This window comes from Physeter macrocephalus, chromosome 9, assembly GCF_002837175.3.
Source record: "Physeter macrocephalus isolate SW-GA chromosome 9, ASM283717v5, whole genome shotgun sequence".
In the NCBI taxonomy this organism is placed as follows: domain Eukaryota; kingdom Metazoa; phylum Chordata; class Mammalia; order Artiodactyla; family Physeteridae; genus Physeter; species Physeter macrocephalus.
This window is the reverse complement of record NC_041222.1, coordinates 5,511,841-5,536,867: the sequence shown is the minus strand read 5'-3', so window position 1 is coordinate 5,536,867 and position 25,027 is coordinate 5,511,841. Positions and strand designations below refer to the sequence as shown.

Below are 25,027 nucleotides of genomic sequence, written 5' to 3'. Positions count from 1 at the left end.
GAATTACCATAAGACCCAGCAATCCCACTACTGGGCATATACCCAGAGAAAACCATAATTCAAAAAGACACATGCACCCCAATGTTCATTGCAGCACTATTTACAATGGCCAGGTCATGGAAGCAACCTAAATACCCAACAACAGACAAATGGATAATGAAGATGTGGTACATATATACAATGGAATATTACTCAGCCATAAAAAGGAACGAAATTCGGTCACTTGTAGAGACGTGGATGGATCTAGAGACTGTCATAGAGAGTGAAGTAAGTCAGCAAGAGAAAAACAAGTATCGTATGTTAGAGCATATATGTGGAACCTAGAAACATGGTACAGATGAACCGGTTCGCAGGGCAGAAATTGAGACACAGACGTAGAGAACAAACGTGTGGACACCAAGCGGGGAAAGCGGTGGGGGGTGGGGGTGGGCGGATGATAAAAAATAAAATAAAATAAAATAAAATTCCCTTTATGCACCTCACCCACTTGCATCACTCACCAGGTTCCACTAACTCCAACTCCCAAGGTGTCTATGAATTCTTCTGTCGCTTCTCATCCTCCGCGGCCACCCCCCAACTCCAAGACGCTGTGAGCTCTCATCCAGGCCACAGGAACAGCCTCCTGAGGTGTCTCCCCACACTCATTCTTGCCCTTTCTAACCCACTTGCCATACTGCACCAAAACAGGCAACACACCCCCGCTCCTGCTTAAAACTATTTTAATTGGGCTTCCCTGGTGGCGCAGTGGTTGCGCGTCCGCCTGCCGATGCAGGGGAACCGGGTCCGCGCCCCGGTCTGGGAGGATCCCACATGCCGCGGAGCGGCAAAAAAAAAAAACTATTTTAATTGTTCCCCAGTTCTCGTATGGCAAAGGTCACAGTCTTTACCACAGCCCACATGTCGTGCACTACTGCAGCCTGAGTTACTGCCCCTCCCCACCCCCCCATCCTCCAGCCACAGAGACCTCCTATCAGTTCCTCAAAATGCTTTGTTCCTTCCACCTCAGGACCTTAGCATATGCTATCTCCTCTGACTAGAATACTTCTTCTTGCCCACCCCCACCTCTCCCACTAACCCCAACACATTCACTAGGACTCAGAGCAAATGTGCCTTCCTCAGGAGAATGGGCCTTGATTTCCCTGTTATATACTCACTGCCCCCTCGGAATTCTCCTCGGAAAAACATTAGGACCATAATAATTAAATGCGTATGCAATTACTTGTTCTTTGTCTATCTTCTGCACCAGCCTATAAGCTTTAGGATTCATGGATTCTGCATCTCTTATTCATACTCTATCCACAGCTTTGAGCACAAGAACTAGTAATATTGTAGGTGCTCAACAACTATTTGTGGAATGAAGATACAAATAATAACTTAAGAGGCCTAGGACTTCCCTGGTGGCGCAGTGGTTAAGAATCTGCCTGCCAGTGCAGGGGACACGGGTTTGATCCCTGGTCCGGGAAGATGCCACAGGCCGTGGAGCAACTAAGCCCGTGCGCCACAACTACTGAGCCTGAGCTCTAGAGCCTGTGAGCCACAACTACTGAGCCCGCGTGCCACAACTACTGAAGTCCGCGTGCCTAGAGCCTGTGCTCCGCAACAAGAGAAGCCACCGCAATAAGAAGCCCGCGCACTGCAAAGAAGAGTAGCCCCCGCTCGCAGCAACTAGAGAAAGCTCGCCTGCGGCAACAAAGACCCAACGCAGCCATAAATAAATAAATAAACAAACACAAATAACTCAGTTAAAAGATGGGCAAAGGATCTGAAAGACATTTCTCCAAAGGAGATATACATATGGTCAATAAGCACATGAAAAGATGTTCAAATCATTCATCATCAGGGAAATGCAAATCAAATCATGATGAAATACCACCACTCCCTACCCATTAGGATGGCTATAATCGAAAAGATAATAACAATTGCTGGTGAGGATGTGGAGGAATTGGAGCCCTCACAGGCTGGTGAAAACTTTTGTAAACTAGCTGCAGCCACTTTAGAAAAGAGTCTGGCAGTTCCTCAAACCATTAAACAGAGTTACTACATGACCTAGCAATTCCACTCCTAGATCTATACCCCGGTGAAATACAAACACATGTACACACAAAAACTTGTACGTGAATGTTCACAGCAACATTATTCATAATATCCGAAAGGTAGCAACTGCCCAAATGTCCATCAACTAATGAATGGATAAATAAAATGTGGTATATCCATACAATGGACTATCACTGGGTCATAAAAAGAAATGAACTACGGATACCTGCTACAGCATAAACGAACCTTGAAAACGTTATGCTAAGTGGAAGAAGCTAGTCACCAAAGATCACAGACTACGTGATTCCATTTATATGAAATATCCAGAACAGGCAAATCTATAAAGACAGAAAAAAGCTCAGTGGCTGCCTTCAGCTAGGGGTGCGCAGGTGGGGGAAATAGTAAGTGACTGCTAATGGGTTCGGGGCTTCTGCCTGGGATAAGGTTATGTTCTAAAATTGATTGTAGTCGATAATGGTTGGGACCCTGGAAAGGAGGAAATCAGCAAAGCCTCTCAAGAAGGAAAGAAGAAGAAGGAGCCCTTCTTGCACGGTCTAGGATGTCAAATGCTTTCAAGCATGTGCTCCCGTAATCCTTGGGTGAGCTCTGCATTCCCAGAGATCACAGGATTACAGAAGTTATTATACCTATTTTCCAGATGAAGAACTGAGACGTCAGCCAACCAGCCCAGTATCATACAATAAGAAGGCTGGAGAGCTGAGCCTCGGACTAGCTCGTCAACCTCTACTGCCCAGTTAAGAAAAGCGAGAGCCTTTCTGCCCTGAAATTCCACGCAAGAGGAGAGAACAGGTTCAAGGACAAGAACAGTCTGCGGTGGTGTCAGGGACCACTCGGGAGGAAGTGGACGCCTCATCAAAAAGGGCTGGAAAATAAGTCACTTGTTTGGTCCTCAGTCTCCACCAATCTCTATTCCTGGATCCAAATCTGTGTGTCATATGGCAGCAGAGAAGAGAGCTGCAAGTGCACAAATGCCAAAGCCAATTTCAGGCTGGAAGGCTGCCGTCAGTCACCCTAACGCCGCTTCCAAAATAACACCACACAAAATGCTACCTTATGGATGCCGAACAGAACCCCACCTACCACCTTATTAAAGATGGCATCCTGGAACCTCTCACGTGGGGAGGGAAGGGGGACAGGAATGCACATACCCTGAGCTCCTACCACGGACACGGCCCGAGGCACTCGCCACACACTGCCTCACCGAGCCAGCACGCCAGCCCCGGGTGCCAGGTCACAATGATCCCCTTGGAGCCACTGAAAGTCAGGTGACTGACCCAAGGACTCAGAGCAGGTGAGCGGCGAGGCCCAATGCAATCACGGGTGTATCTGTGCAACCCAGCATCTCGCCTCTGTAACTAAACCAGAAGTATGTCCCGTCTCCCTGTTTCGCCCCTGGGCCGCAAAGATGTTCTTTTTAACAGGATGCCACAGTTCCAGCCTAAGCTCAAGGATTACTGATTCCTTGACTAACCAAAGACCACAGAGAAGACCATTAAATTTTCTTCTACGTTGCATAGACCGGAGGCCAAACTGGTGGTAAGAGAGCTCCTCCCTTCCTGAGAAAGGTGGGGTTACAATATCCCTGTCTGCCTCTAAAACCAGACTCCACTTTACACCCCTGCTACTCCTCTCAACGGCTGAGTCACTCTGGACAATTTTCTGAGCCTTTCAGAGCTTGTATTTCTTCACATGCAAAATGTAGGTAATACCTACCTAACTCATATGCTTGGTGAGAAGATTAACTGTGATGATACATGAATAGAATATCTAGCACAATCCTCGCATATACAGCAGATGCTAAAAAAATAAACACAGTAGCCTTCCTTTCGAAGATACCAGCAGGAAGATAATTCCAAATGGAAATTTTTTTTCAATATATTTGGGGAAATTAAGTTCATTCGATTATCCAATTTTCCTGAATATAGGATGCTATCTTCCTCACAGATAGCAGGGGGAAAAAAACACATGCACACACACAACATCTAGTTTTCCCAAAACACAGGTACAAACTAAACTAGCTGGGGCAGATGAGAGCATCTCTATTCTAGCCAAATTGCACAAATCTGCATATCGAGTACTGTTAATATAATGGCAGTGTCTTTTTTTTTTTTTTTCGGTCTCTACTGATATCTTTAGAAAACCCTTTTCTAGAAATTACAGTTTTGGTGCATAATTTAAAACAATCAAAAGCAATTTTGCTAATGATATATCTAACTCTCTTTGGTATGCACAAAAGCAGTAATTTACTGGTCAGAAAATAAACTTAATTCTCCATTCTGATGCTATGAAGCAGTGTGCACAGCTGATTTCTCAGAGACAAAACACCCATCAGAAACAAGGAGACCAGTCGCTGGAGCCCTACCACAAACACGACCTCTCTCCTTCTCTCCCAGGTCACTCCCATCTCCCTGCTATGGGGCGCCTCAATCCCAACCCCTCCTCCCCAGGAGGATTTTAGTAAAAGGTCTGATCAAACATTGCCAGGAGAGTCTGGTTTTTCATAATCTGGCATATTTGATGGTGTCTGAGGAGAAGCATCTTGACTGAAGCAAAATGCAGGCATTCACCCACCAAAACCAGACCCTACCACTCGAGCCAGCACAGGCTAGACAGGGGCCTGACCCAGGGAAAGGGCATGGCTGTGCAGTCAGGCCCCTCACCGCTGGCTGACCATGGGCACTCGGGACCTGGCTTCCTCACCTTTGACGGGTGTTGTAAGGATAAGAGAATGGAGACAAAGCCCACAGAACGGTACCTCTAAGACACAAAGTCCGTACAAAATAAAGTCTAGGTTCTCGTCCCTACCCCTAAAGTGAGGTCATTCCAGTTTTACTGCAACCGGCGAAAGTAAAGGTCCATCAACAGGGGAAAATTATGTCAACTTTGGTACATTCCCCACAGTGGAATCTTAGCAGCCATTACAAGGAAAGATGTTCCTGATACATAACACGGAACAGTAAGCTACAGACAGATGTACACACGTGACTCTGCTTTTATAGTGAAAACACACAGATATCACGAGTTATAGATAAATAAGAGAGGGCTGGGATGCGGGGGGAGAGAGGGAGGGAGGAAATGTTGGTAACACTTTGGGGAAGATCAGGATGGACACATACCTCTAGGTAGAGGCCAAGATAAGTACAGGCAGAGAGAGACACCAGACTTTATACAAATTTTTTTTTAAAGTAGTGGGATCGGAGGTGACTTTTAAGTTTTTCGTCTATATTTAATAAGTAACTAAGTAAGTAATATGTGGGAAAACTTACTTTTTCGGTCCCCCTGGGGAAGGAGAGGGCAGCGGCCTGCCGCCCCGGCATCCTGCACAAATTCTCCGGCTGATGCTCGGCGCTGAATACGGCGTCTGTTGGTTTCTCTTCCCAAGGCTCTCTCGTGCCCTCGTGTCTGAATCTGACCGTGTCGCCCTCCACAGCCATGGTCTGCACGGAGGCATCTTTCTGTTCCACCTTGGACGCCTCCGCCGCCTTTGCTAGCTGGGCTCCCGGAGGCCACTTGAGTTCATCCCGTGGCTTGGAAGACAAGTTGGCTTGGATGAAACGTCCGAGTTCACCTCTTAGCTGAACGGCCATCTGCCTAAGTGTCTTCTCCGTTTTACCATCAAGGTGTTCTCCCGAAGCTTCCCGCTCTCTCAAGCACATCTGTTCCAGAAGCAGTTCTCGGAGCGCTTTCAGGAGGTCCGGCCTGTTTTTCCAAAAGGGAAGGAAGTGGGAGGACTCAGCTTTCTGCTATGGCCTTGTCACCGACCCACCTTCCTAGGTTTTCCCCATCGATTCTGGCCCAGATTCTGTTGAATTTAAACACAGTGAGCACCTGCCACGTGCCAGGACCCACGCCAACGCCACCTATGTTATCCAGGTCACCTCAGAGCAACCACACCAGGTAGGTACCACAGGTCTCCTTCATGGAGGAGAAGGAGAGAACTGATTTGACGCAGGTGCACAGCAAGTGAGGGGGGCACACAGCTACCTGGACGCAGGCTGGGCTTAGGAAGAGCAAACAGAGTCATAAGGTATGCATGACGATTGCAAGGTCCGCCCACCCCCCTGGGCCCATCCCTACATCCAGGGGCAAGTACGGCTTTGGATGAATCTAGCCAACCTGGCAGATCCATGAGCGACCTGGTCCATCAGGGTGCACAGTCGCTGCTCAGCAAAGGTATCGAATGAAGGGATGCTGGGAACTGCTCTGGATAAAAAGAGCCGTGGCTTTGAAATCAGACAAAATGGCTTCAGATTCTAACTCTGTGATTCTTGGAAAGCAAGGTGAGTTTTCCTCCACAGGACGCCGTGAGGATTAAACGAGAGCGTGTATGGGTAGCAGATGCTTCTCACGCCCCTTGCCACACGGCCTGGGCCTTCCTGGGATTTCAGCTGCAGCTGCGTTGACAGCTCTTATAGACAGACAGTCCCTCCGCCAGCGCCCACGGCATCTCTCTGCTGCCTTGGGCCCTTTCCCAGAGCTCTCTGAGCCGGCCAGCAGGGCAGCGGGCAAGCGCAGCCCCATTTATAGCTCCAGGGGAGACCCTAACCAGTGGAGGAAGAGAGCTGTTGGGTGAATGTCCCAGTCTCCCGTCCTTCAGAGGGCCAGCACTGACGCAGGGTCTACACCATCCCTCAGAGGGTGGCTGGCAGGGCGGAGGCCCAGCTGCCCACAGCAGTAACCGGATCATAAGGCAGCCTTCCGGGCTTCACCTCCATCCCTACCTTCGTCTCCCTCATCCCTCCTTCCTTCCGCCTGGAGTCACATCCCAAATAAACCACTTGTACCCAAGTGGTTACCTCTGGCTCTGCTTTCCCAGTAACTCAAACTAAGCCAACATGTAGAAGACTCTGGAGCAGTTCCAGAAGAATCCCTTGTGAGTGTGTTTCTTGGGCCAGACACTCTAATGGGCGCTGGGGCTGCAGAAGTGCCTGCAGGGCCTGGTGTTAGAGGCAGATGTGTAAACAAATCACTACTCCACAGGCTAAAAAGAGAAACACAGGCACTGTGGAAGTCTGGGAAGCTTACGGGCAAGCATCCCGGCGTGTCCAGACTGGGGGTGGCAGGAAGAACGCCAAAAAGGGGCCTCTAGAGTTGATGAGAGGTTAGCTGGGGGAAGGGAAATGGAACCCGCTAAGCATGGAAAACAATATGAACGGAGTCAAGACACACTGTGGAGAGCAGGGAGGTGAGGCTGGAAGGTGAGGCAGGGAGACCTCAGCCATGTTAAGGAAAGGAGAGCCACTGGGAGTCTCTGTGTGACAGAGTGCACGGCCACACACGTGCCATGTGTAGAGAATGAATGGAGAGATTTCCCATCAGGACGGTGGTGAGAGTACACTCAAGAGCCCCTACCATCTGCTCTAAACATATGTAAATGACAGCAAAACAGACAAGACCAAAAAATGGTCAAGGTGCACTACAGGACTCAGAATCAAATAAGATGTATCCAAAGGTCAGAAACAGAGGAGGAGACCCATTGCCATGATAAAGAGGGCATCCGCAGAAAGCAGAAATTTAACTCCCATGGTTGGAAGAAGACCCATGCAAACTTCACGCCCCTAATGTAAGACCTAGAGAGACAAGTCAAGGCAACTTCAAAACCACCGCACAGGGAGGAGCAAGGGTGGCGGGCAGAGCAGGGCTGCTGACACAGACCACTGTTGCAAACAAAATCCACTATTATGAAAGACAGCAATCTGACAGATGAGAGAGTTCACACTCAAGGAAATAAAAATAATAAAGCAATCTGAACAAGACTTAAAATAAGTATGTGTCAATCATCTAAAAAATAAAGGAGAAAAAGAGATTCGTAAAAATGAGAGGAAGTTATAAGACTGAGACAGAAAATTATAAAAAAGAAGACTGGAGGGGGGCAAGCACTGAAGGAGGGCCAACTGGAAAGCTGTTGCTATCTTCCGGGAAACAGAAGATGCGGTCAGGATGAGGGGGTGGAGTCAGGAGAGAGAGGGGCGAGAGAAGAGGCCCTCATCAGTGCTAGGTCCTTCTCCTCTCTGCAGTTTCTCTTGCCTGCATTATTTCAAAAAAAACCTGGTCAGAGACCGGAACGATTGACTGCCTTAACATACCTTGGCCTCCCCTTCCTCTGTGTCTTAGTTACCACTGGAAGTGACAGGTACCCTCATGTTGCCTTCCCACGGAGCCCTCTAAGGGCAGGGATGAAGCCTTAACTCTCATCTGGATTCCTAACATCCAGCTCTGGGGCAGAATCAATTTAATTCAACTTAAACAGCCACAGCACACTGAACTAGGATAAAAACTAAAAGTATGAAAAACAAAATTAAAACGTGTGGTACATTTTTCACTTCTAATATGGAATCATCTAGACTACACAAACCATCTTAAAATTTAGTAAACCCAGACTTCAAAAAATATTTCTGGTGTTTCAAGCATGTTAAACTAAATTTTCCTTTCCTCTCCTTCCCTTAATAGAGATTGAAAGTGATAACAGTTGCTACTGAGCTAGCCAAAGGAGGACCATTACTCACTACCGAACAACACACAATAAAATCCAGGAAAAAAGACTTACAAATGGGTAGCAAAAGGTGGTGAAAGAGGCCATTGTAATATACTAAAGTGGGAGAGCTGCTAACATTTCAAGTGTTACTCTGCTAGAAAGCTGAACAGCAGATTCATTAAGCTGTCGCCATAATCAGGACCTTTTTAATGGTTCAGTCCGAGGGTCCTGTCAGAGGCCCAAACGTTGTTTATGTACCCTGAGCATCTTTGCCACACAGAAGGCATAAGGGGAAAGGAACTGACATTTACTAAGCGCTTAACGGTGTGCCAGATCCCTTAAATACACTAAATAGCTTTAGTCCTCACAGTAAGACTGAGATGGGGGCTGTAACTAACCCCATTTCACAGATGAAGAAAACAGGCTCGTGAAGATTCAAGATCTCCCAGCAAAGTGGCAGAGCAAAGACTGCAGACGCAGACCTTTCTGACTCCAAAGAAGCACTGCATTCTTTCTAGTTTTCTAAACATAAACCTCCTGCTATGATGCTGAGCTTCTAATTGTCTGCACATTCATTCAAATATTCATTGAGCCTCTCCCATTTGTCACGTAAGGCGGTGGAAATGCATGGCGAAAAAGAATCATGGCGCTGACGTTTCGCTGAGGAGACAGACATCCATACAGACACGGGTAACTAAATAAGATAGCGCAAGGCAAGGAGAAGTACCAGGAAGGAGGGACGAGAAGGAGGGGAGGAGGGCGGCAGTCCTGAGACAAAGTGTAGAAGCAGGGATTCTTGTTAGACAAAGTGGTCAGGAAAGGCCTCTCTACAGAGCTGAGACGCCACCACATCCCGGGAAAAGAGCGTGCCGGGTAGTGGGAACTGCTACTGCAAAGGCCCTGAGGTGAGAACAAGCTTGGATGACTGAGGAACAGAAAGGTGAGTGCGAACAAGAGAGGCAGCTGATAAAGACACAGAAACAGGCAGAGGCCAGGCCAAGGAGCTCTGATCTCACTCTAAAGGTAACGGAAAGCCATTGGAAAGCTTTAGGCACAGAAGAAACATAATCTCATCTACGTTTCTGAAGGCTGGCTCTGGCTCCTCTGTGGAGAATGGCTACAGAGGGGCAAAAACGGAAGCAGGGAGGCAATTTAGAAGGCTGTGCTTTTGGAGTCCAGGCACGAGATGTGACAGTTTGGACTAAGCTGGACTAAGAGGGCAGCCGTAGAGACGTAAGTGGGTGGATTAGGGATACATTTTCCAGGTGGAACAACAGGACTTACTGATAGTTATGAGGACTGTGGAAGCTACACCTTCGGCCACAGCAGCAGTGCTATTAAGTGACTCGTGGAAGAACAGCAGAGAAGCACATTAGAACAGGGGGTTGGGTTTTAAACCAATTAGAGGGACTTCCCTGGTGGCGCAGTGGTTAAGAATCCGCCTGCCAACCCAGGGGACACGGGCTTGATCCCTGGTCCGGGAAGATCGCACATGCCGCGGAGCAACTAAGCCCGTGCGCCACAACTACTGAGCCTGCGCTCTAGAGCCCACGAACCACAACTACTGAGCCCGCGTGCCCACAGCCCGTGCCCCACAGCAAGAGAAGCCACCGCAGTGAGAAGCCCGCGCACCACGAAGAAGAGTTGCCCAACTAGAGGAAGCCCACGCGCAGCAACAGAGACCCAACGCAGCGAAAAAGAAATAAATCAATACATTTTCTAAAAAATTAAAATTCTAAAAAAAGAAAAGAAAAGAAACCGATTAGAGTTGAAAGCGCCTGTCAGACACACAGGTGGAGACAGCAAGTAGGCAGCTGACCGCGTGATCTGAAGGGGCGAGCCTGGGCCGCGGGTATGAATTTGGAAGTCACACAGCATACTCTGCAGCCGTGGAGAAAGGAGGTACAGAGAGGGAAAGGGAGCTAGAACGGAGCTCCAGGACACTCCAACATCCAGCGTCCAGCATCCGGCAGAGGAAGAGGAGCCAGCAAAGGAGGCTGAGGAGGAGAGACCAGTGAGGGAGAAGGAAAATAGAGAGGGGAGCTGTGAACAGAGGCCAGGGAGCGTGGCCACCGCTGCTGGAAAGCGGACACTGGCCACTGGATTCACAACTTGCAAACTGGCGTTGACCTTGATAAGTGAAGCAAAGGGTATGGAAGCACTTGGACTGAGATGAAGAGGCCTAGGTAACCCCTCACCTGTCCCATCCAACCCTGCCTTCAGACCTGGGCTTGGTCAGCTACTCGTGCTACAGGCGTTCTCGGGACGGGTCACACTTTCTATCGCTCGTCACTCATTTCAAAATGAGCGCGCAGCACCGCCCGGCAGCTTCTCTTCTCCCCTCCCCAGCTGACGACCTTGCCCTGCTCAGGGGAGGGGAGCGCGGAGGAAGCAACCGCGAGTGCCCATCCGGAGGGACCAGCATGTGCCCAGGCTCTGAAACGAGATGAAAGGGGTCTCGTTCCAGGGACTGGAAGGACTGTGCTCCAGGGCCAGAGCACAGAAAGCAAGCCGGGGACAGTGTGAAGAGAGCTGAAGGAGGGGGTCGCCAGATCACACGGGGCCTGGCAGGCTGTGCTAAGGATTCTGGTCCCAAGAAAAGTGGAGCGTCTCCGAGGGGTCTTAAGTAGAGGAGTGACTTCACTGCATTTCAAGTAACCGCTCTGGATACAGCATGGAAAACAGACTGGAAGGGGGACGGATGGCTGCAGGGGACTAGCTAGGAGGCAACTGCGGGGATGCCGGAGAAGTGTGACGGAAGCAAGGAGTGGAGAGGAGGAGCCAGGGATGGGAGAAGCGCATTTGGGAGGCAAAGGGTCAGGACTTGGGTTTGGGAGGTGAAGGAGAGGGGAGGATCAAGGAGGACCCCGGGTTTCTGTCTGAAGCCCACAGACCCAGTCCCCCTGTAACACGGGATCTGCCTGCAAGCCCTAGCCGCGTCCTCTCCCCTGCAGCCCGCACACGCCAGTCTCCTTGGCTCTTTCTCTGCTAACTTCAGACCCCTCGCCAGCTCCACGCTCTGGTGGTCCCTTACCTGTCCCTTCAGCATGCCCAGAAGAGCAGACCCAGGTTTTTTAGGAGAGTTAGCTTCTCTACTTCTACTAGGTATGGCTCAAGAATGTAATACTAGCCTTGAAAAAAAGAAAATCCCCAAGGGCTCCCCTTTTAAACTTTTTCAAATGTCACACCTAAGTTTAGCTACAAAGACTGAAACACTTAGGTAATAAATCCTAAACCATGTCCTCTAGGGAATGGGGCGAACGAACCAGAAGCACGTGAAGAGAGGGTTGGGAACCACACACATGGTGAAGACCAAGGGGGAGCAGGGCCAGCCAGCCCGTCCTCCACGAGCTGACCCTTCACTCCACCCCCGGAGAACGAGAGTGCTCGGCTTGGTCAAGTGCAAGACAGCTAATTAGGCTAAGTTGCTTCCTTACTCCATCCCGGGGGACGGGTAAGTTGAATCAGATTTACTCCTGGGGCCCAGCTACTCTGCTAGCCTGTTAGGCCCCAGGGTGGACGGCTAGAGGGTGGAAGAGCTCAGAGGCCTAAGCCTCGGGCCTAAGCCTATCGCACTCCACACCAGGGTATCCGACGTGGGCTCAGCAATGAACACAGAGGCCTGAATCATGGGCTGGCCGACGTATCTTGCATACGGTATGAATCTTACCTGAGGGTAACGGGAAAGGGTAGGAGTAACTGGCCAGGCACATTTTAAGCAGTAATATCACCAAAGCCCCACTTAATACCAACCTGGATCCATATGTACGCACGTTATTTCATTTCATCCTCACAAGATCCCTACAGGGTCGATAAGTATCATCACCCCCCACTTGACAGGTGAGGAAACCAAGATGGGGAGATAAGTCACGAGGTCTAAACGGTACAGCTGGACCGGAGCACAGGTCTGTCTGACTCTAATACCCTGCTTTTTCGGGGGATCAAAACACCGAACTCCTGGAGAGACTTCCTGGGCAGAAAATTAGTGTTTCCCTGGCCAATGAGAATCCTAGTTACCCAAGCAGTCTTTTTAAAAGACCACAGCTGGGCCTTCAGGAGGGCCCTCGGAGCCGTGACCCTGCCGTCCTGGGGCTCAGCGGTGCACCATGAAAGGCAGCTGCACAGACAGCAGGATCAGAGCAGGAGATCCCGGCCAGCGTTTAGGGAAGCCTTTTCTAACACTAGAACTGGCCCACAATGGCCTGGAAGCCGATGGAACAGACACCTACAAGGGAACGGGTAACTGAATGGCTGATGTCCCAAGCTTGCCTGCAGAGTGTCGGCCCGTAAAGCGCTTTCTTTAAAACTGTAATGAAGTCTAAATTTTCAAAAACCAGGAGGTTGAGCATACAAATTTTGGGCTTCTACTGAAAGACTGGAAGCTCTGAGGCCACGTGCTGGCATGAGGACAATGCTTTGGGGCTGAAAAGCTCCTCCCTGCCAGGAGGGAGCGTGTGGGCCCCAACTCCCTGCACTCCCACCACAGTCCATTGTACGTTCCCAGGTCACATCACCCAAGTGCATTCCTAGGCGGTCCTCAGAGAGAGAGCGAGGTGCATCTTTTAACTCTTAACGCAGGAGCCGCCTCTGATGCCGAGGAAATCCTCCATTTCTCAAGTGTTACTACGGTCACCCAACTCCCTGTGATGATATACCGGAACGGCCACTGGGCGTGTCCCCCTAGCATGAGGACTCACGCTAGAAAAATGTTAAGCAGATGTCAGGGGCCAGGGAGGGTAGCCTCCCGGAGCTCACAGAACACTACCATCCTTTTTCAGCTGAAAAATTGTCTGCGAGGCTGAGCCCGCCAAGGACATGAGAACTGCTAGGCTCCTGCTAACCGTCCTGGGTGGTGGTGCCAGTTCCCTTTCTCTGTCTGTGCTGGAGGAGGATGAAGGGTTTCACTGAACACGCGCCACACGCCAGCCATTCTCCTTGAACAGCATGTTTTCCACTCTTCACAGCAACCCCAAGAAGTGGCCAGAGAAACGGAGGCACTGAGAGACGAAAGCAAGCACAGCTCCCTCTGGCTCCAAAGCCCAGAGCAGCTGCTACAGTGGCCTGGAAAGAACGGGAAAGAAGGGGAATCTGCTCCTAAAGGGCTAATTTTAAAAATACAAATGTACTGAATATTTCTCCTTTTTTGTTTTAAGGAAAACACCCTGTAGAGTTTCCTCACACAGGAAAGACTCCCGGCAGACACAACGAGAAGGGAATTGTAGTTCAAGCTCAACAGAAAACAGCAGAGTGACAAGTACAATGGCAGTTTTTTAAGCTGTTGTAGAAACTGGAAGGGACTTCGGGAGGGCTGATTCCTGGCGCTGACAGCCAGGCAGCCCTCTCCGGGCTCCCAGGAACAATTCTGAAGGAAGCTTTCTCTCTCTTCTTTATGCTGGTCTTGCATGCGGCTTTGCTGAATGTGGTCCCCTCGCAGCCAAGGAGCAGGCAGCCTAATTACTTAATTGCGTGACTGGCAAGATTCCTTCCAAGCCATTTCGGGAGCTCTCCCAGGTAAATTACACAGCACCACCATCTAAATCCATTCAGCGAAATGAGTTTGTTCTCCCCTCAAACCAGAGACAACTGCAGTGCCTGGGCCCCCTGTCTACCTGGATTCCAGTAACCATATGGCCTTCTCGCTGAAGAGCGGGACAAGCAGGCTCAGGAGCTCGCCTTCTTCCAGACTCTGGTCTCCGGGGCAGCCGGATCTGTGGGCTCCGTCGGAGTCTAAAATACTGGAATCTGTGTGCCTTAAATATCCATTTTTGCAGCCCCCTTTGGAATTGTCCTCCATAATCTGCAAATCAAAGTATGTGGTCAGATAACGGACTACAAAGGAGGGGAAGGGGGTTACGTGGAAAAGAGAGGAAGGATGGAGACAAACGGTGATGAGTGAGGGCAAGTAAACCCGAGAGACAATGGAAGGGGAGAGGGAGGGTGCACGCGGTCCACACACGCTCGTCTGACGGCACGGAGATGTTTACGTCACTTCTTCTCACCTCAGTTTCCTCATCCGTAACTAGGCACGGTAACGCCACCTCCCATGGCGGCTACGAGAACAAAATGAGATGGCTGGCCCACTTAAGTTCCTGGCACAGTGTCTCACCCGCTACAGCTGTGTTCCCCCAGCCCACGGCCTACTTCCTGTAAATTCTTTCTAAGGAGGGTCCGGAACATTGTTAACTGCCATTAACAATGCTTTGGACATTTATTATATGCTTCTTGCAATGTATCCTCCTCATTCTATATCAGAAAGCCAACCTCTTTACAGACACTTCCTAATTACTGTGACTTTGATTGGTCTCATCAGGACGGTGGAGAGTTCCTAATTCCCATGGAGACGTGTTCTTTACAGATCCACCTTCTTGGGTCACTGAGGGTCCCAGAGGAGTGGTACCAAGGAAACATCTAGTTAAAGCCTGTGCTGGGCATGTCTTGAGGTGCTGCAATTAGCATTCTTTCTCCCGCTTTCCAAAGCTGTAAATTTCTTCTACCAGTCTATAAATAACTCCTCTCACCTTCATTACTGCTGGTGATACACACACTGGCCATCACACCCCTCTCTCCACATGTGTAAAATGATTAAGACTTTTAAACGGAAGACAAGACCCACACAGATGAGCTGTCATTTATAGGGTCTTGTTTGCCACCAATCTAGTTATTAAATCCACCTAAATAAGCAACCTCCACAGAAGGAAAAGTCTAGAATATAATAATAAAAAGAGCAATTGCTACCATTTACTGAGCACTCAGTACATACCTTCTATTTAAATATCACAACAATTCTAACCAGGAAGCGGTGTTATTATCTTCATTGATGGGGAAACTCGGACTTGGGGGTTAAGCAAGGGTTAACCCAAGGTCACAGAGATGGTGACCAAGACTCAAAATCAGACCTGATTCCGGAGCCCCCACTGTTACCTGCTTGGCTCTCCAAAACGCTCATGAGAATGATCTCTCACTCAAGACTCCACGAACCTGAACACCCCGAAGGCCACCAACGCCCAATCTGCAGCCTCCTGTCTCCCACCACATCCCAGTCTTTACGGTTCTTTCAACCCTGGAGAATATTTGCTCCAAATGTTCAGCCTCAGTGTGCCTGGAGTGAAATTCTCAACAACGCCCAGATGACACTAAGCTGGGTTTCAGATCAGGAGATTGCAGACGGACCCAGAGGAGGAAAGTCTGGTTCTATCAGTGGCTCCTTACACTGCACACAGATGATCTGGGAGTTCACAGCAGTCCAGAGACAAGGGCTCTGGTCCCAACTCTGTCACTGACTTACTCTGAGCCCCCAGATAAGCCATCTCCCCTCCTAGGCCTCAGTTTCCAATGCGTAAAATGAAAATGCGTTGGGTCAGAGCTCTAAAGAGCTGCCCAGGTCCAGCGTCCAATGCCTGCGACTCTCCTGTAACAGCCTCGTTTTTATCTGCAACTATATGTTTGTTTTCCTGGTTCATGACTGGCTCTACCACCCCATCTGTAACTTCCAGAAAGGAGGAGACCTCCTCTCTTTGCTCCCCGCTGGCACACGGCAGGCACTCCACACAGATGGAAGGCACAGAAACCCCGGCGGACGCGTTCCAGACTGGAGGCGGGCTTGGGCACAGAGAGGGGCAGATGTTCCTACCTTGTTCCTCTGCTCCAGACACTCTTCACTCAGCAAATTATTCTTGTCATCCTCTGCAGTTCTGCTTGAGTCCTCGTCCTCCTTGCTAGCCAGAAGCTACATGGAGCATGGAATGGTGTGAAAATGCAACCCAAAAATGAGTGCAGCATGAATATGTATGAATAAGTCGGTGATGTCTTTTTTAAAAGATGCGGAACAAAAAACAAACCAAAAAAAGAGGCAGAGACAAATGCCAAAGCCATGAAATAAAAATTAGCCAAAGTCAGAGCTGCTAGTTCTGGCACATCACACACAGCTGCCTGGGATCAGGCATAATTTAAGGACAAATTCCCCAAGAAATAAGTAAAGCCATTTCCCCCTGCCCTCACATGGCCTTCCTGAGCTGCTGGAAATTGACTGTGCTGTCCGGTGTGCCGCTCCCATCCCTGCCATTGCTGAATTCACTTTCAGATTATATAAAAGTAACAAGATTTTGGAAAACAGCTATCGATGGAATTGAAACTATCAAATAGCGAGAAAGCAGTAAATGAAATTTATGGCGTGCCCAATTTATGCATCCCTTCTATTTAGCACAGGGGATAAACCTCTTTTTGGACTGTCACACATCTGAGATGGGCCGTCTCAGCCACACTGCCATTTTGCTGACAAAAAAGTCCTCATCGCTAATGAGTGGAGTATCAAGCTTCCCTGACAATCACTTTATGCTTTTGAAAATGAAGGAGAGTGATTTCTAAAGACTGCGTAAATCCCTAATGCGCTCAAGAAGTGTAAAGCCCAAAGCTTCTGCAGTTTGCACTCGACAGAACAGTCAATTCAGCGCTCTCAACAGGGCCAGATCTCAGCCCTCTGGAAGAGGGAAAATTCTAGGCATGAGACACCCGGATTAACCAAATAAAAAGTGAGAGGGAAGGTAGCCAAGGCTGTTTCAAAAACGGTACCAAACCTCATCTCACCAGTGAGGTAGTGACCACTGCACCAAAGCGTTGAAACATGAGCTGAGTCCCAGCCGCCTGCCGGGCATGTTGTACGTACGACATGTTGCACCTAAGGTTCTATCTCCATACCGTGATCTCATGAATTCCCACATTTAGTCAATCACCCCAGAATTTTCCCGGCCCAAGTTAAAACTTTTCTGATCTTCCTTCTCAAAGAAACCCTTTTTTGGAAGAAGAAAAACAAAACAAAGCAAACTGACTTCACAAAGTCTTGGATAGAAAACTTCCCAGGATCAGAATACATTCAACCCAACCATCCTAATCAGGATCAGAGAGGACTGATGAGTCTGCAAATCTTACTACACTATCAAGCATTCAGTAGGCTAAACATGTGTAAGTGCATTTCCTAAGGCATCAAAGTTTCTAAATATGGATGAGGAACTTCTCTCCCTCTGTTGGTCTCTTCCCTCATTATTAAAACATGCTCAAGTTACCAACTAGGACAATCAGACTTGTTGGTGGGAGTATAAAATGTTAAACTACTTTAGAAGAAGTACTGGCAGTTTCTTATAAAGCTAATAACCCTATGACCCAGGAATTCCCCTCCTAGGTATTCATCAAGAGAAATGAAAACGTATGTCCACATAAAGATTTGTATATGAATGTTCACATCAGCTTTTATCATAATAACCAAAACCTGAAACAATCCAAATGTACATCAATAGCAGAATGAATAAAGAAATTAGAATATATCTATACAATGGAATGGAATGCTACTTAGCAATAAAAAGGAACAAATTATTGATTCACGTAACAACATGGATGAATCTCAAAAACACGCTGAGTGAAGGCAGCTTCACACAGAAGAGAAGATGCTTTATGATTCCGTTTCTATGAAAGTCTAGTACAGGCAAAACTAATGGTGGAAGACAATGAGAAGAGCGGCTGGGGCGGGTGGGAACTGACTAGAAGGGACACGAGGGATCGTGATAGAAGCTTGGGTTACACAGGTACATACATTTGTAAAACTTAGCAAACAAAGCCTTACGACTTCTATATTTCATCGTGTGTAAATTTAAACTTAAAAGAAAAAATATCTCTAAACACATACTGAAGGAAAAGATACACATGTTGAAGTATTTAGGGGGAAGCATATTGATGTTTGTGATTTACACTAAAATTTATCAAAAAGGTATGATGGCTGGTGGGAACGGTTAATAGTAGAATCTAAGGGGTGAGTATATGGGTGTCCACCGTGAAGTTCTTTTCACTTTGCTAGAATTTTTTTCATAATAAAATGCTGGGGAAAAGCCGCTCTCATTTGAAAAAAAAGCAAAATAACTACGTTTCTCCTTCCTGGTTCATCAGCAGCTCTGGTCACTGAGTGCTGCCTGCCTCTCTCCAAGCTTCTTGAAAGAACTCTCCATCCTCACCTTCTGCAACGTGGCTTTTGCTGCCAATGCTCTCCAGCAACTGCTCATGAAAGCTCCCCAAGACCTTCTAATGCAGGAGATGGAACCAACCCTCCTGGGATTAGGGAAGAGGCAGCGAGGCGCTCCTCCCCAACCCTGTGGATCAGAGGAGGGTCTCCCTGAAGTTCAGCCGAGCAGAGTACTCTTAACCCATGTCATTCCAGGTGAAGCAGCAAAAGCATCCGAGTTATTCTTCATTTCCAGAACCACAACCACACCGTGACTCAACAGACTGAAATAAAAATTCTCTTTCCTCTCTCTTTACCTCTGCTGACGTGGTTAAAATTAAAAGTCAGTTTCCAGCAATGACCAAGAAATTCAATGCTGTGGACATAGAGAAATGTCCCGCATGCCATATGTGACTTATCAGTTTTCAAAGGCAAGATCCCAGAGAGACCGATGCGTCACTGCAGGTGGGCTCTGTTTCCGGCCCACCACCAACTGGAGAAGTGCCCCACACCTCCAAGCGCCCACCGGCTCTTCCTTCATTGCCCCACCCTCACCGCTCCTCCATCCGCCACCACGTGGCCTCGGTCCCCCTCACTCTGCTGAAACCGCCCAGGTCACGAACGATTTCCCAGCCGCTTTTCCCTTGTTTTCTCAGAGTACGTGACGCTGTAAGCACGCCCTCCCTAAGCATCGCTCCCTAACAACTGCACTGGCCCGGTTCTCCCCCTGCCTCTTGAGCTATTCTTCCTTGACCTTTGCAGGCCCCCTGCTTCCTCCAGGAGGAAATTCCCTTGACCTCAGAAGAGGAGGCCGGGCCCGTCTCCACGCCCACGCGCGCTCCACCAGGCCCTCGCCAAGCTCCGCTTCTCTGCATCACGGACTCCACGGGGCAGGGACCGTGTCCGTGTTCAGTTTTAACACCAGTGCCCGGTGCTCAAGACAACACTGCCAAAAGGACAAACGAATGAATCAAGACTTTTTTCAAAATGACAGCTGGAACCAGCAGGTTCTCGGGATTACCCCCGTCTTGCTACTCCAAGTGTAGTCTTTGGAGCAACGGAAGCCTGTGAGAAATGCAGACTCCCGGGCCCCGTGCCAGGCTCACCGAGCCAGAATCTTCACGTTAACAAGGTCCCCAGGAGATTCACACGCACGGTAAACTTTAGAAGCACCGCCCTATGGTGTTGCTAAAACAACACCGAACAGAGTCAGAAAAGGGTTTAGTTCCAACTCTGCCGCTAATTTACTAAAAAAGTAAAATGAAAATAGCTGTGTTTTACATATTGAGTGCCTACTACATGCCAGGCACGGTGCCAAGGGCTTTATAAATCGGGTACAACTCATAATAACTTATGAAGTCAAAATGTTAGAAACTTCCTCCTTGCAGTGAAATTCAATCTGCTTCTGACAAACCAAATTTTATCCTGTTGCTAATAACAGATGTTAACAAGCACCTTCTACTTCTGAGAACCACTTCTGTCCTCTGAGTCACACAAGGTCTATTTCTTACTCAAAATGACAGCCCTACATATATCTGAGTTCAATTAAATTATGCCCCTTAATCCCTGTTTCCTCTCCATGCCAAAAAAAAAAAAAAGCAAAACCAAAAAGTTTTCTAACCATCCCCTAAAAATGACAACGTAAGTAAACAGTGACAGCGACGAACCGTTCCTGAGCGCTCGCCCACGAATCCCACCCCCGGGGGTGACAACTGCACGTCACACAGCTCACGGCTCACAATGCTCACCCCCCCGACTGCAGCCCCCGCTCAAATCTCTCCTGAACGTCCATTCTCAACCACACCGTTCTGTAACACACGAACTATAACCAGTAAATAAACACAAGGAAATAGGGGCAACCTCATTACAGATTTTTTCTTTTTTTTTTTTTTCTGATGTACTTTAAAATAAAAGGATGCCTGTTCTTGGCCTTTTGTTGGTTTGGCTGGTTTTTCAGTGACCTGCCCGCAGGCAGGGACTAAGCGCTGTGTGCCCAGCAGGAGGGGATCCAGCCCGGGGCCACCGTTTTGAAGACACAGCTGCCAAAATGAATCAAGCGCCTCCTACTCTTTATAGCCTTTGTCGAATTAAAAGTTGCGGAGGCAGGGGGGTGTAATGTGAAAATAAATCACGTGCCTATTGTATACACATATCTGTCTGTGTCTGTACCTTTGACCGAGTCATTACTCACCTGGGAACACAGTCTAAGGAAAAAAAGCCTAAGCACAGAAAATGATCTGTGTCCAAAGACATTCATCAGGTAATCTAAAATAGTGCATCACCGGAAATACCTACATGTCCGACAACAGTGACGCAGCTAGCATCCCTAAGACGGCGTAAGAGGTTATAATACAGCAGCCACTGGAAAGAAACAGGAAACAGGACTGTGTATGTACTGTGGGTGGCCACGCACACGTTCAAATACACAAATAGAGAAGGAAAGATTCCAGGATGTTAATTAACTGTGTTTTAATGAGACAGGATTAGGGGTCATTTCTTTATTTTCCAAGTTTTAGGCAATGCTGTGGGTCAATTAAATATCGGAGGAAAAACTACTGAATTTTAAAAATACAAAATATATTTGCTGTCTTTTTTTTTCCCTTTTCTGATTTGTAGGCTCCCAGAGCGCTGGAGCAGTGCCAGCCCCTACGCCACAAGCCCTGCTGCCCAGAAAAGGCTGTGGACCGGGGAGGCATTTCCCGTTTGTCTCTGCCTCATTGCTCATCCAAGGAGAGCCACACACACTCCCAGGGAACAGCAGCCCCTCCTTGCTGCCATCCCACCCTCACCCCTAACAACCTCTCCTCCCTCAGCTCAAGATTATCGTGGGAGCGCCATCCTGCCCGTGCGGATCTTCCCATCGCATGCCGGGGAAGACGGGGCCTGCGCTGCGAAGGACACGACTGTTCACAGAGAACATCAAATTGATGTGCAACCTGACAAGTGACTCCAATCTGAATCGGCTGCTATTAAGATCTCAGAGTGGCAAGAGGAAAATCCCTCTGTTCTCCAAAGGACATAATAGGACATTTAACAGATTTCTTTCAAAGGGCAAATGAACAAACACTCGCCATCTGACACTCAAATGAAGCAGGTGACGAATGGGCTGCTTATTAAAAATGCCACGTTGGAAGAAACAAACCAAGAGACTTGTTTCTCCCTAAATGGACTGCAGATATTCTTGCTTTTCAAAATTATCTGGAGCCCTGGAGACTAAGCTCAATAACATTCCCTCTCTCCAAGGGAGCAGATGGCCAGAGCTCAGCATAAACACCTTTGAGCGTTTCCCACCTCGAAGGTGGGAGGAGACAGCTTAAGGCTGACAAATCTTTCCCCAGAAATGGTGTGGCAATGAGACCTCCATTTACCTGGCACGCCAGGCTGAGTTCAAGACAACCCCAACCAGGAAGGTTCTGGGGGATCCAAGTACAAAAGGCCCTAGTGCATTTCATGATGAGAACAGTTCCAGGCTTCTGAAACTAACTAGCATAACACAGGCATGGAGCAAGGCGCTTCCTGGGGGAGCCGTCAGGCCAGGTGGGGGCTGGAGGGAGGAAGTGGCAAGCTCCTCCCCCACTGCCACAACATCAGGGCCCCCTGCTGTGCGGTCGGGTGGAGAAGAGAGAAAATCGGAGACAACACACCACAAAGCTGAGCAGAGAGCCAGAGTCACAGGGTGAAGAGGCTCCCTCCGCTTTCCCTGGCGGGGGCTAACGGAATGGGCCCACACCCTCAGAGAGTACAAAAGCCCGGGAACCACACGCTCTTTAGTGCAGACACCAGATTTAACCTTCCGTGGCCCTTCCAGACTTTCAAATGCCACCAGTGGAAAACTCGCATAGTCAGGAAGCTGAATTTGCGGGCTCACGGGACACCGGCTCTTTACTCCCTGTCGGTCGTCGGTACACGGCAGAGTGCAGGGGTTCCTGGGTACGCGTGGGAATAAACTGCACACATCTGGTCAAATCCAGAAGCCGGATGCCGTGGGAGTGAGAAGATGCATTTAGAGAGTTAATACAAAAAGTAAATGAAAGGTATGTTTTCTCGTTTGTGTTTCCATGGTAATGGGTTCATTAAGGCTGCATCTCCACTACCCAAGTTACGTGGGTGATGTGGCAACTCTCCAGGCCCCTGAGACCAGACCAATCATCCAGATGTGCCATCTACAGCCCAGATCCCAGCGCCGGACTTGGAGTCCGAAGCATCACAGAACATCGAGTGTGTCCACGCAGATAGGACCCAAACTTGCGGAACGCTCCGACAGACCTGCTGACCTAAGAGGGCCCTCAAACCCCGTCCACGGCAAAGCGAGTTTCAACAGAGACCTCCCCAGAAGAGATGCAGCCTGGAGACGTGTGGGGGGGGTGTTACTCTTTGTAATTAGCACGTGAGGACGAGAATATTCTTTCTTACCTCCATCTGATCTACCGACTCAGGCCTGTCCTCTCCCGGGAAACCCATGCAGGAGAGATCAAAAATAGTTTTCTTCAGGTGCTGGTTGTCCGCGTACAGCTCCTTCACCAGCTGGATAAGGTCACCGACCTGGGAGATAAGAGCAGGAGAGGACTGACTACCCACGGGCACACTGCTGCCTCCCGGGGCCACGGCTACGGAGAAGACGTCCTGCATCACAGTCACGGAGAGTCAGGTGGCCTGATTCCAGGCTTCAGGCTACCCTGGGTACAGTGAGAAAAACACCAGCATTTCTGTATTCTAACCCCAGCGCCAGACTTCAAGGCAAAGAGATCCTGGGCAAGCTGCCTGGTCTAAGTCTCCATTTTGACATCTGTGGAATGGGTTCCCGTGAGAACTGAACGTGATCACAGTCAGAGCACATTACAGCCCTCGGCACGGTCTAAGTACTCTGTCCATGACAGCAGATATGACCTCTGTCTTGTACTTGAGACCCCCTGGAGGAAAATCCCCCAAGACTGAAACTTCTGAGGCTTGTCAGAGGCTTATTTTACAGCATCCACCTTCCTCTTTCTATGCCTATCTAGCACTGTCCATAATAACAACAGTCCTCAGTTATAAAGCAATTCACGGCTGCTAAAATACTCCCACAAGCTTTAGTCAATCATTCCTTACAAAAATCCCGAGGAGGTGAACAGCAGTATGACTGTCCCCGTTTTACATTTACAACAAGAAGCCCGACACACAAAGAAGTTCACTGCCCAAGGTCCCAGAGTTGGGGTGCCTGGAGAATTAAGTGACATATAACAACAGCCAAAGTGCCCGGTCGTGTGGGCAGGGGCAGCTGCCCGCACAGAGGCAGAGCCGGGGCTGGACTCCCGGTCCAGTGCTCCTCCTTAAGGCACAGGTCTTGCGAGGGCAGGTACATAAGCATCTGAGCAGACACCACCTTCGTTCCCTGCAAGCTTCAAATCACAATGGCTAGTGATTTTCCAAACCCTTCTTTAGGGGGTTATCATTAGCCCCTCAAATAAAGTGGGAAATCCCACCCTGACCACACACAGCAGGTGTCCACCGCACCAAAACATGAACACAAGTCGGACCCAACCTCAAGGAGGTTATATCATAGAGGGAAGAAGAAAACATTCTGAGTCTACAAACATTCACTAAGTGCCGACAAAGGGAACTAGCTCCTGCCCTTAACACAACCACAGTAGGTACTAGCAGTGGCTATTACCATCTCTGTTTTCTTCATCTTCGAGACACTAACAGATGCCTCAATCCGTCTTGTTCCACTCCTCCCAAAACACCAACATTTTTATAGTTCTCCTTCTTACTTCTTCTGCACCTTACACCTGCTGTTTTTCCTCTCTTTCTCTCTGCGGAAAAAGCCTTCCAACTAGATAAACTCCTATTCAACCTCCAACACCACTTCAGGTCTCACTTCTATTGAGAAGCTTCCTCTGATCCAGTGAGTACCTCCCAACGCCCGACAGCTAACCTCTCCTTCTCGGCTACCCCTAAACCTCGCACCTCTGCCTATCACAGCCACCCTTGCACTCCACATTGCCACTGTTCCTTCACATGTCTGTCTACGCTACCAGCATGTGAGTTATTCCCAGACAGAAACTGAACCTGTCATACACAGATGGTAATTTTATAATAAACCACAGTGTCCTCTGAGCTCACACTTCCTATTCTTATCAACGGCTCTTAGAACCTTGAAATACTAAGCCACTCTAACCACACCAATGATCAACAGATTGAAAAACCTTTCCCGTTTTAGAAAAGATTTACTGATCAAACCTGAACCTTTATTCTTTCAAAAAGCATCAATTACCTCCCACTATGTGTGCCAGGCACTGGGAAATCAGAAATAAATAAGATACACTCACTCGCTTTAAGATGTTCACAGCCTAGTGGGGATACAGAAGAATAACCAGATAATTACAGATCAGTATGAGAAGGACATCAATGCAGTCAGGTACAAGAAGAGAGGGAAATGACCCGAGGGAAGGGTGGCTAATTCTAGGGGGGATAGAGAGCATTTCTCAGGGGAGACGGAGCCTGGGTGGGGTGCTCAAGCCTCAGAAGGCGTG

The 25,027-nt window shown here is 48.7% G+C and overlaps 1 protein-coding gene across 1 annotated transcript in view; it reads right to left on the bottom strand.

The window, feature by feature from the left end:
• Window positions 1–25,027, bottom strand: part of CDK5RAP2 (CDK5 regulatory subunit associated protein 2) — a 197,073-nt gene that overhangs the window by 57,431 nt on the left and 114,615 nt on the right. Inside the window, exons 18-21 of the mRNA XM_028493591.2 lie at window positions 22,929–23,057; window positions 16,161–16,256; window positions 14,140–14,327; window positions 5,322–5,754 (exon numbers count right to left, since the gene is read on the bottom strand). Coding sequence (XP_028349392.1) covers window positions 5,322–5,754; window positions 14,140–14,327; window positions 16,161–16,256; window positions 22,929–23,057 — 846 coding nt within the window. The remainder of the gene's footprint in view (window positions 1–5,321; window positions 5,755–14,139; window positions 14,328–16,160; window positions 16,257–22,928; window positions 23,058–25,027) is intronic.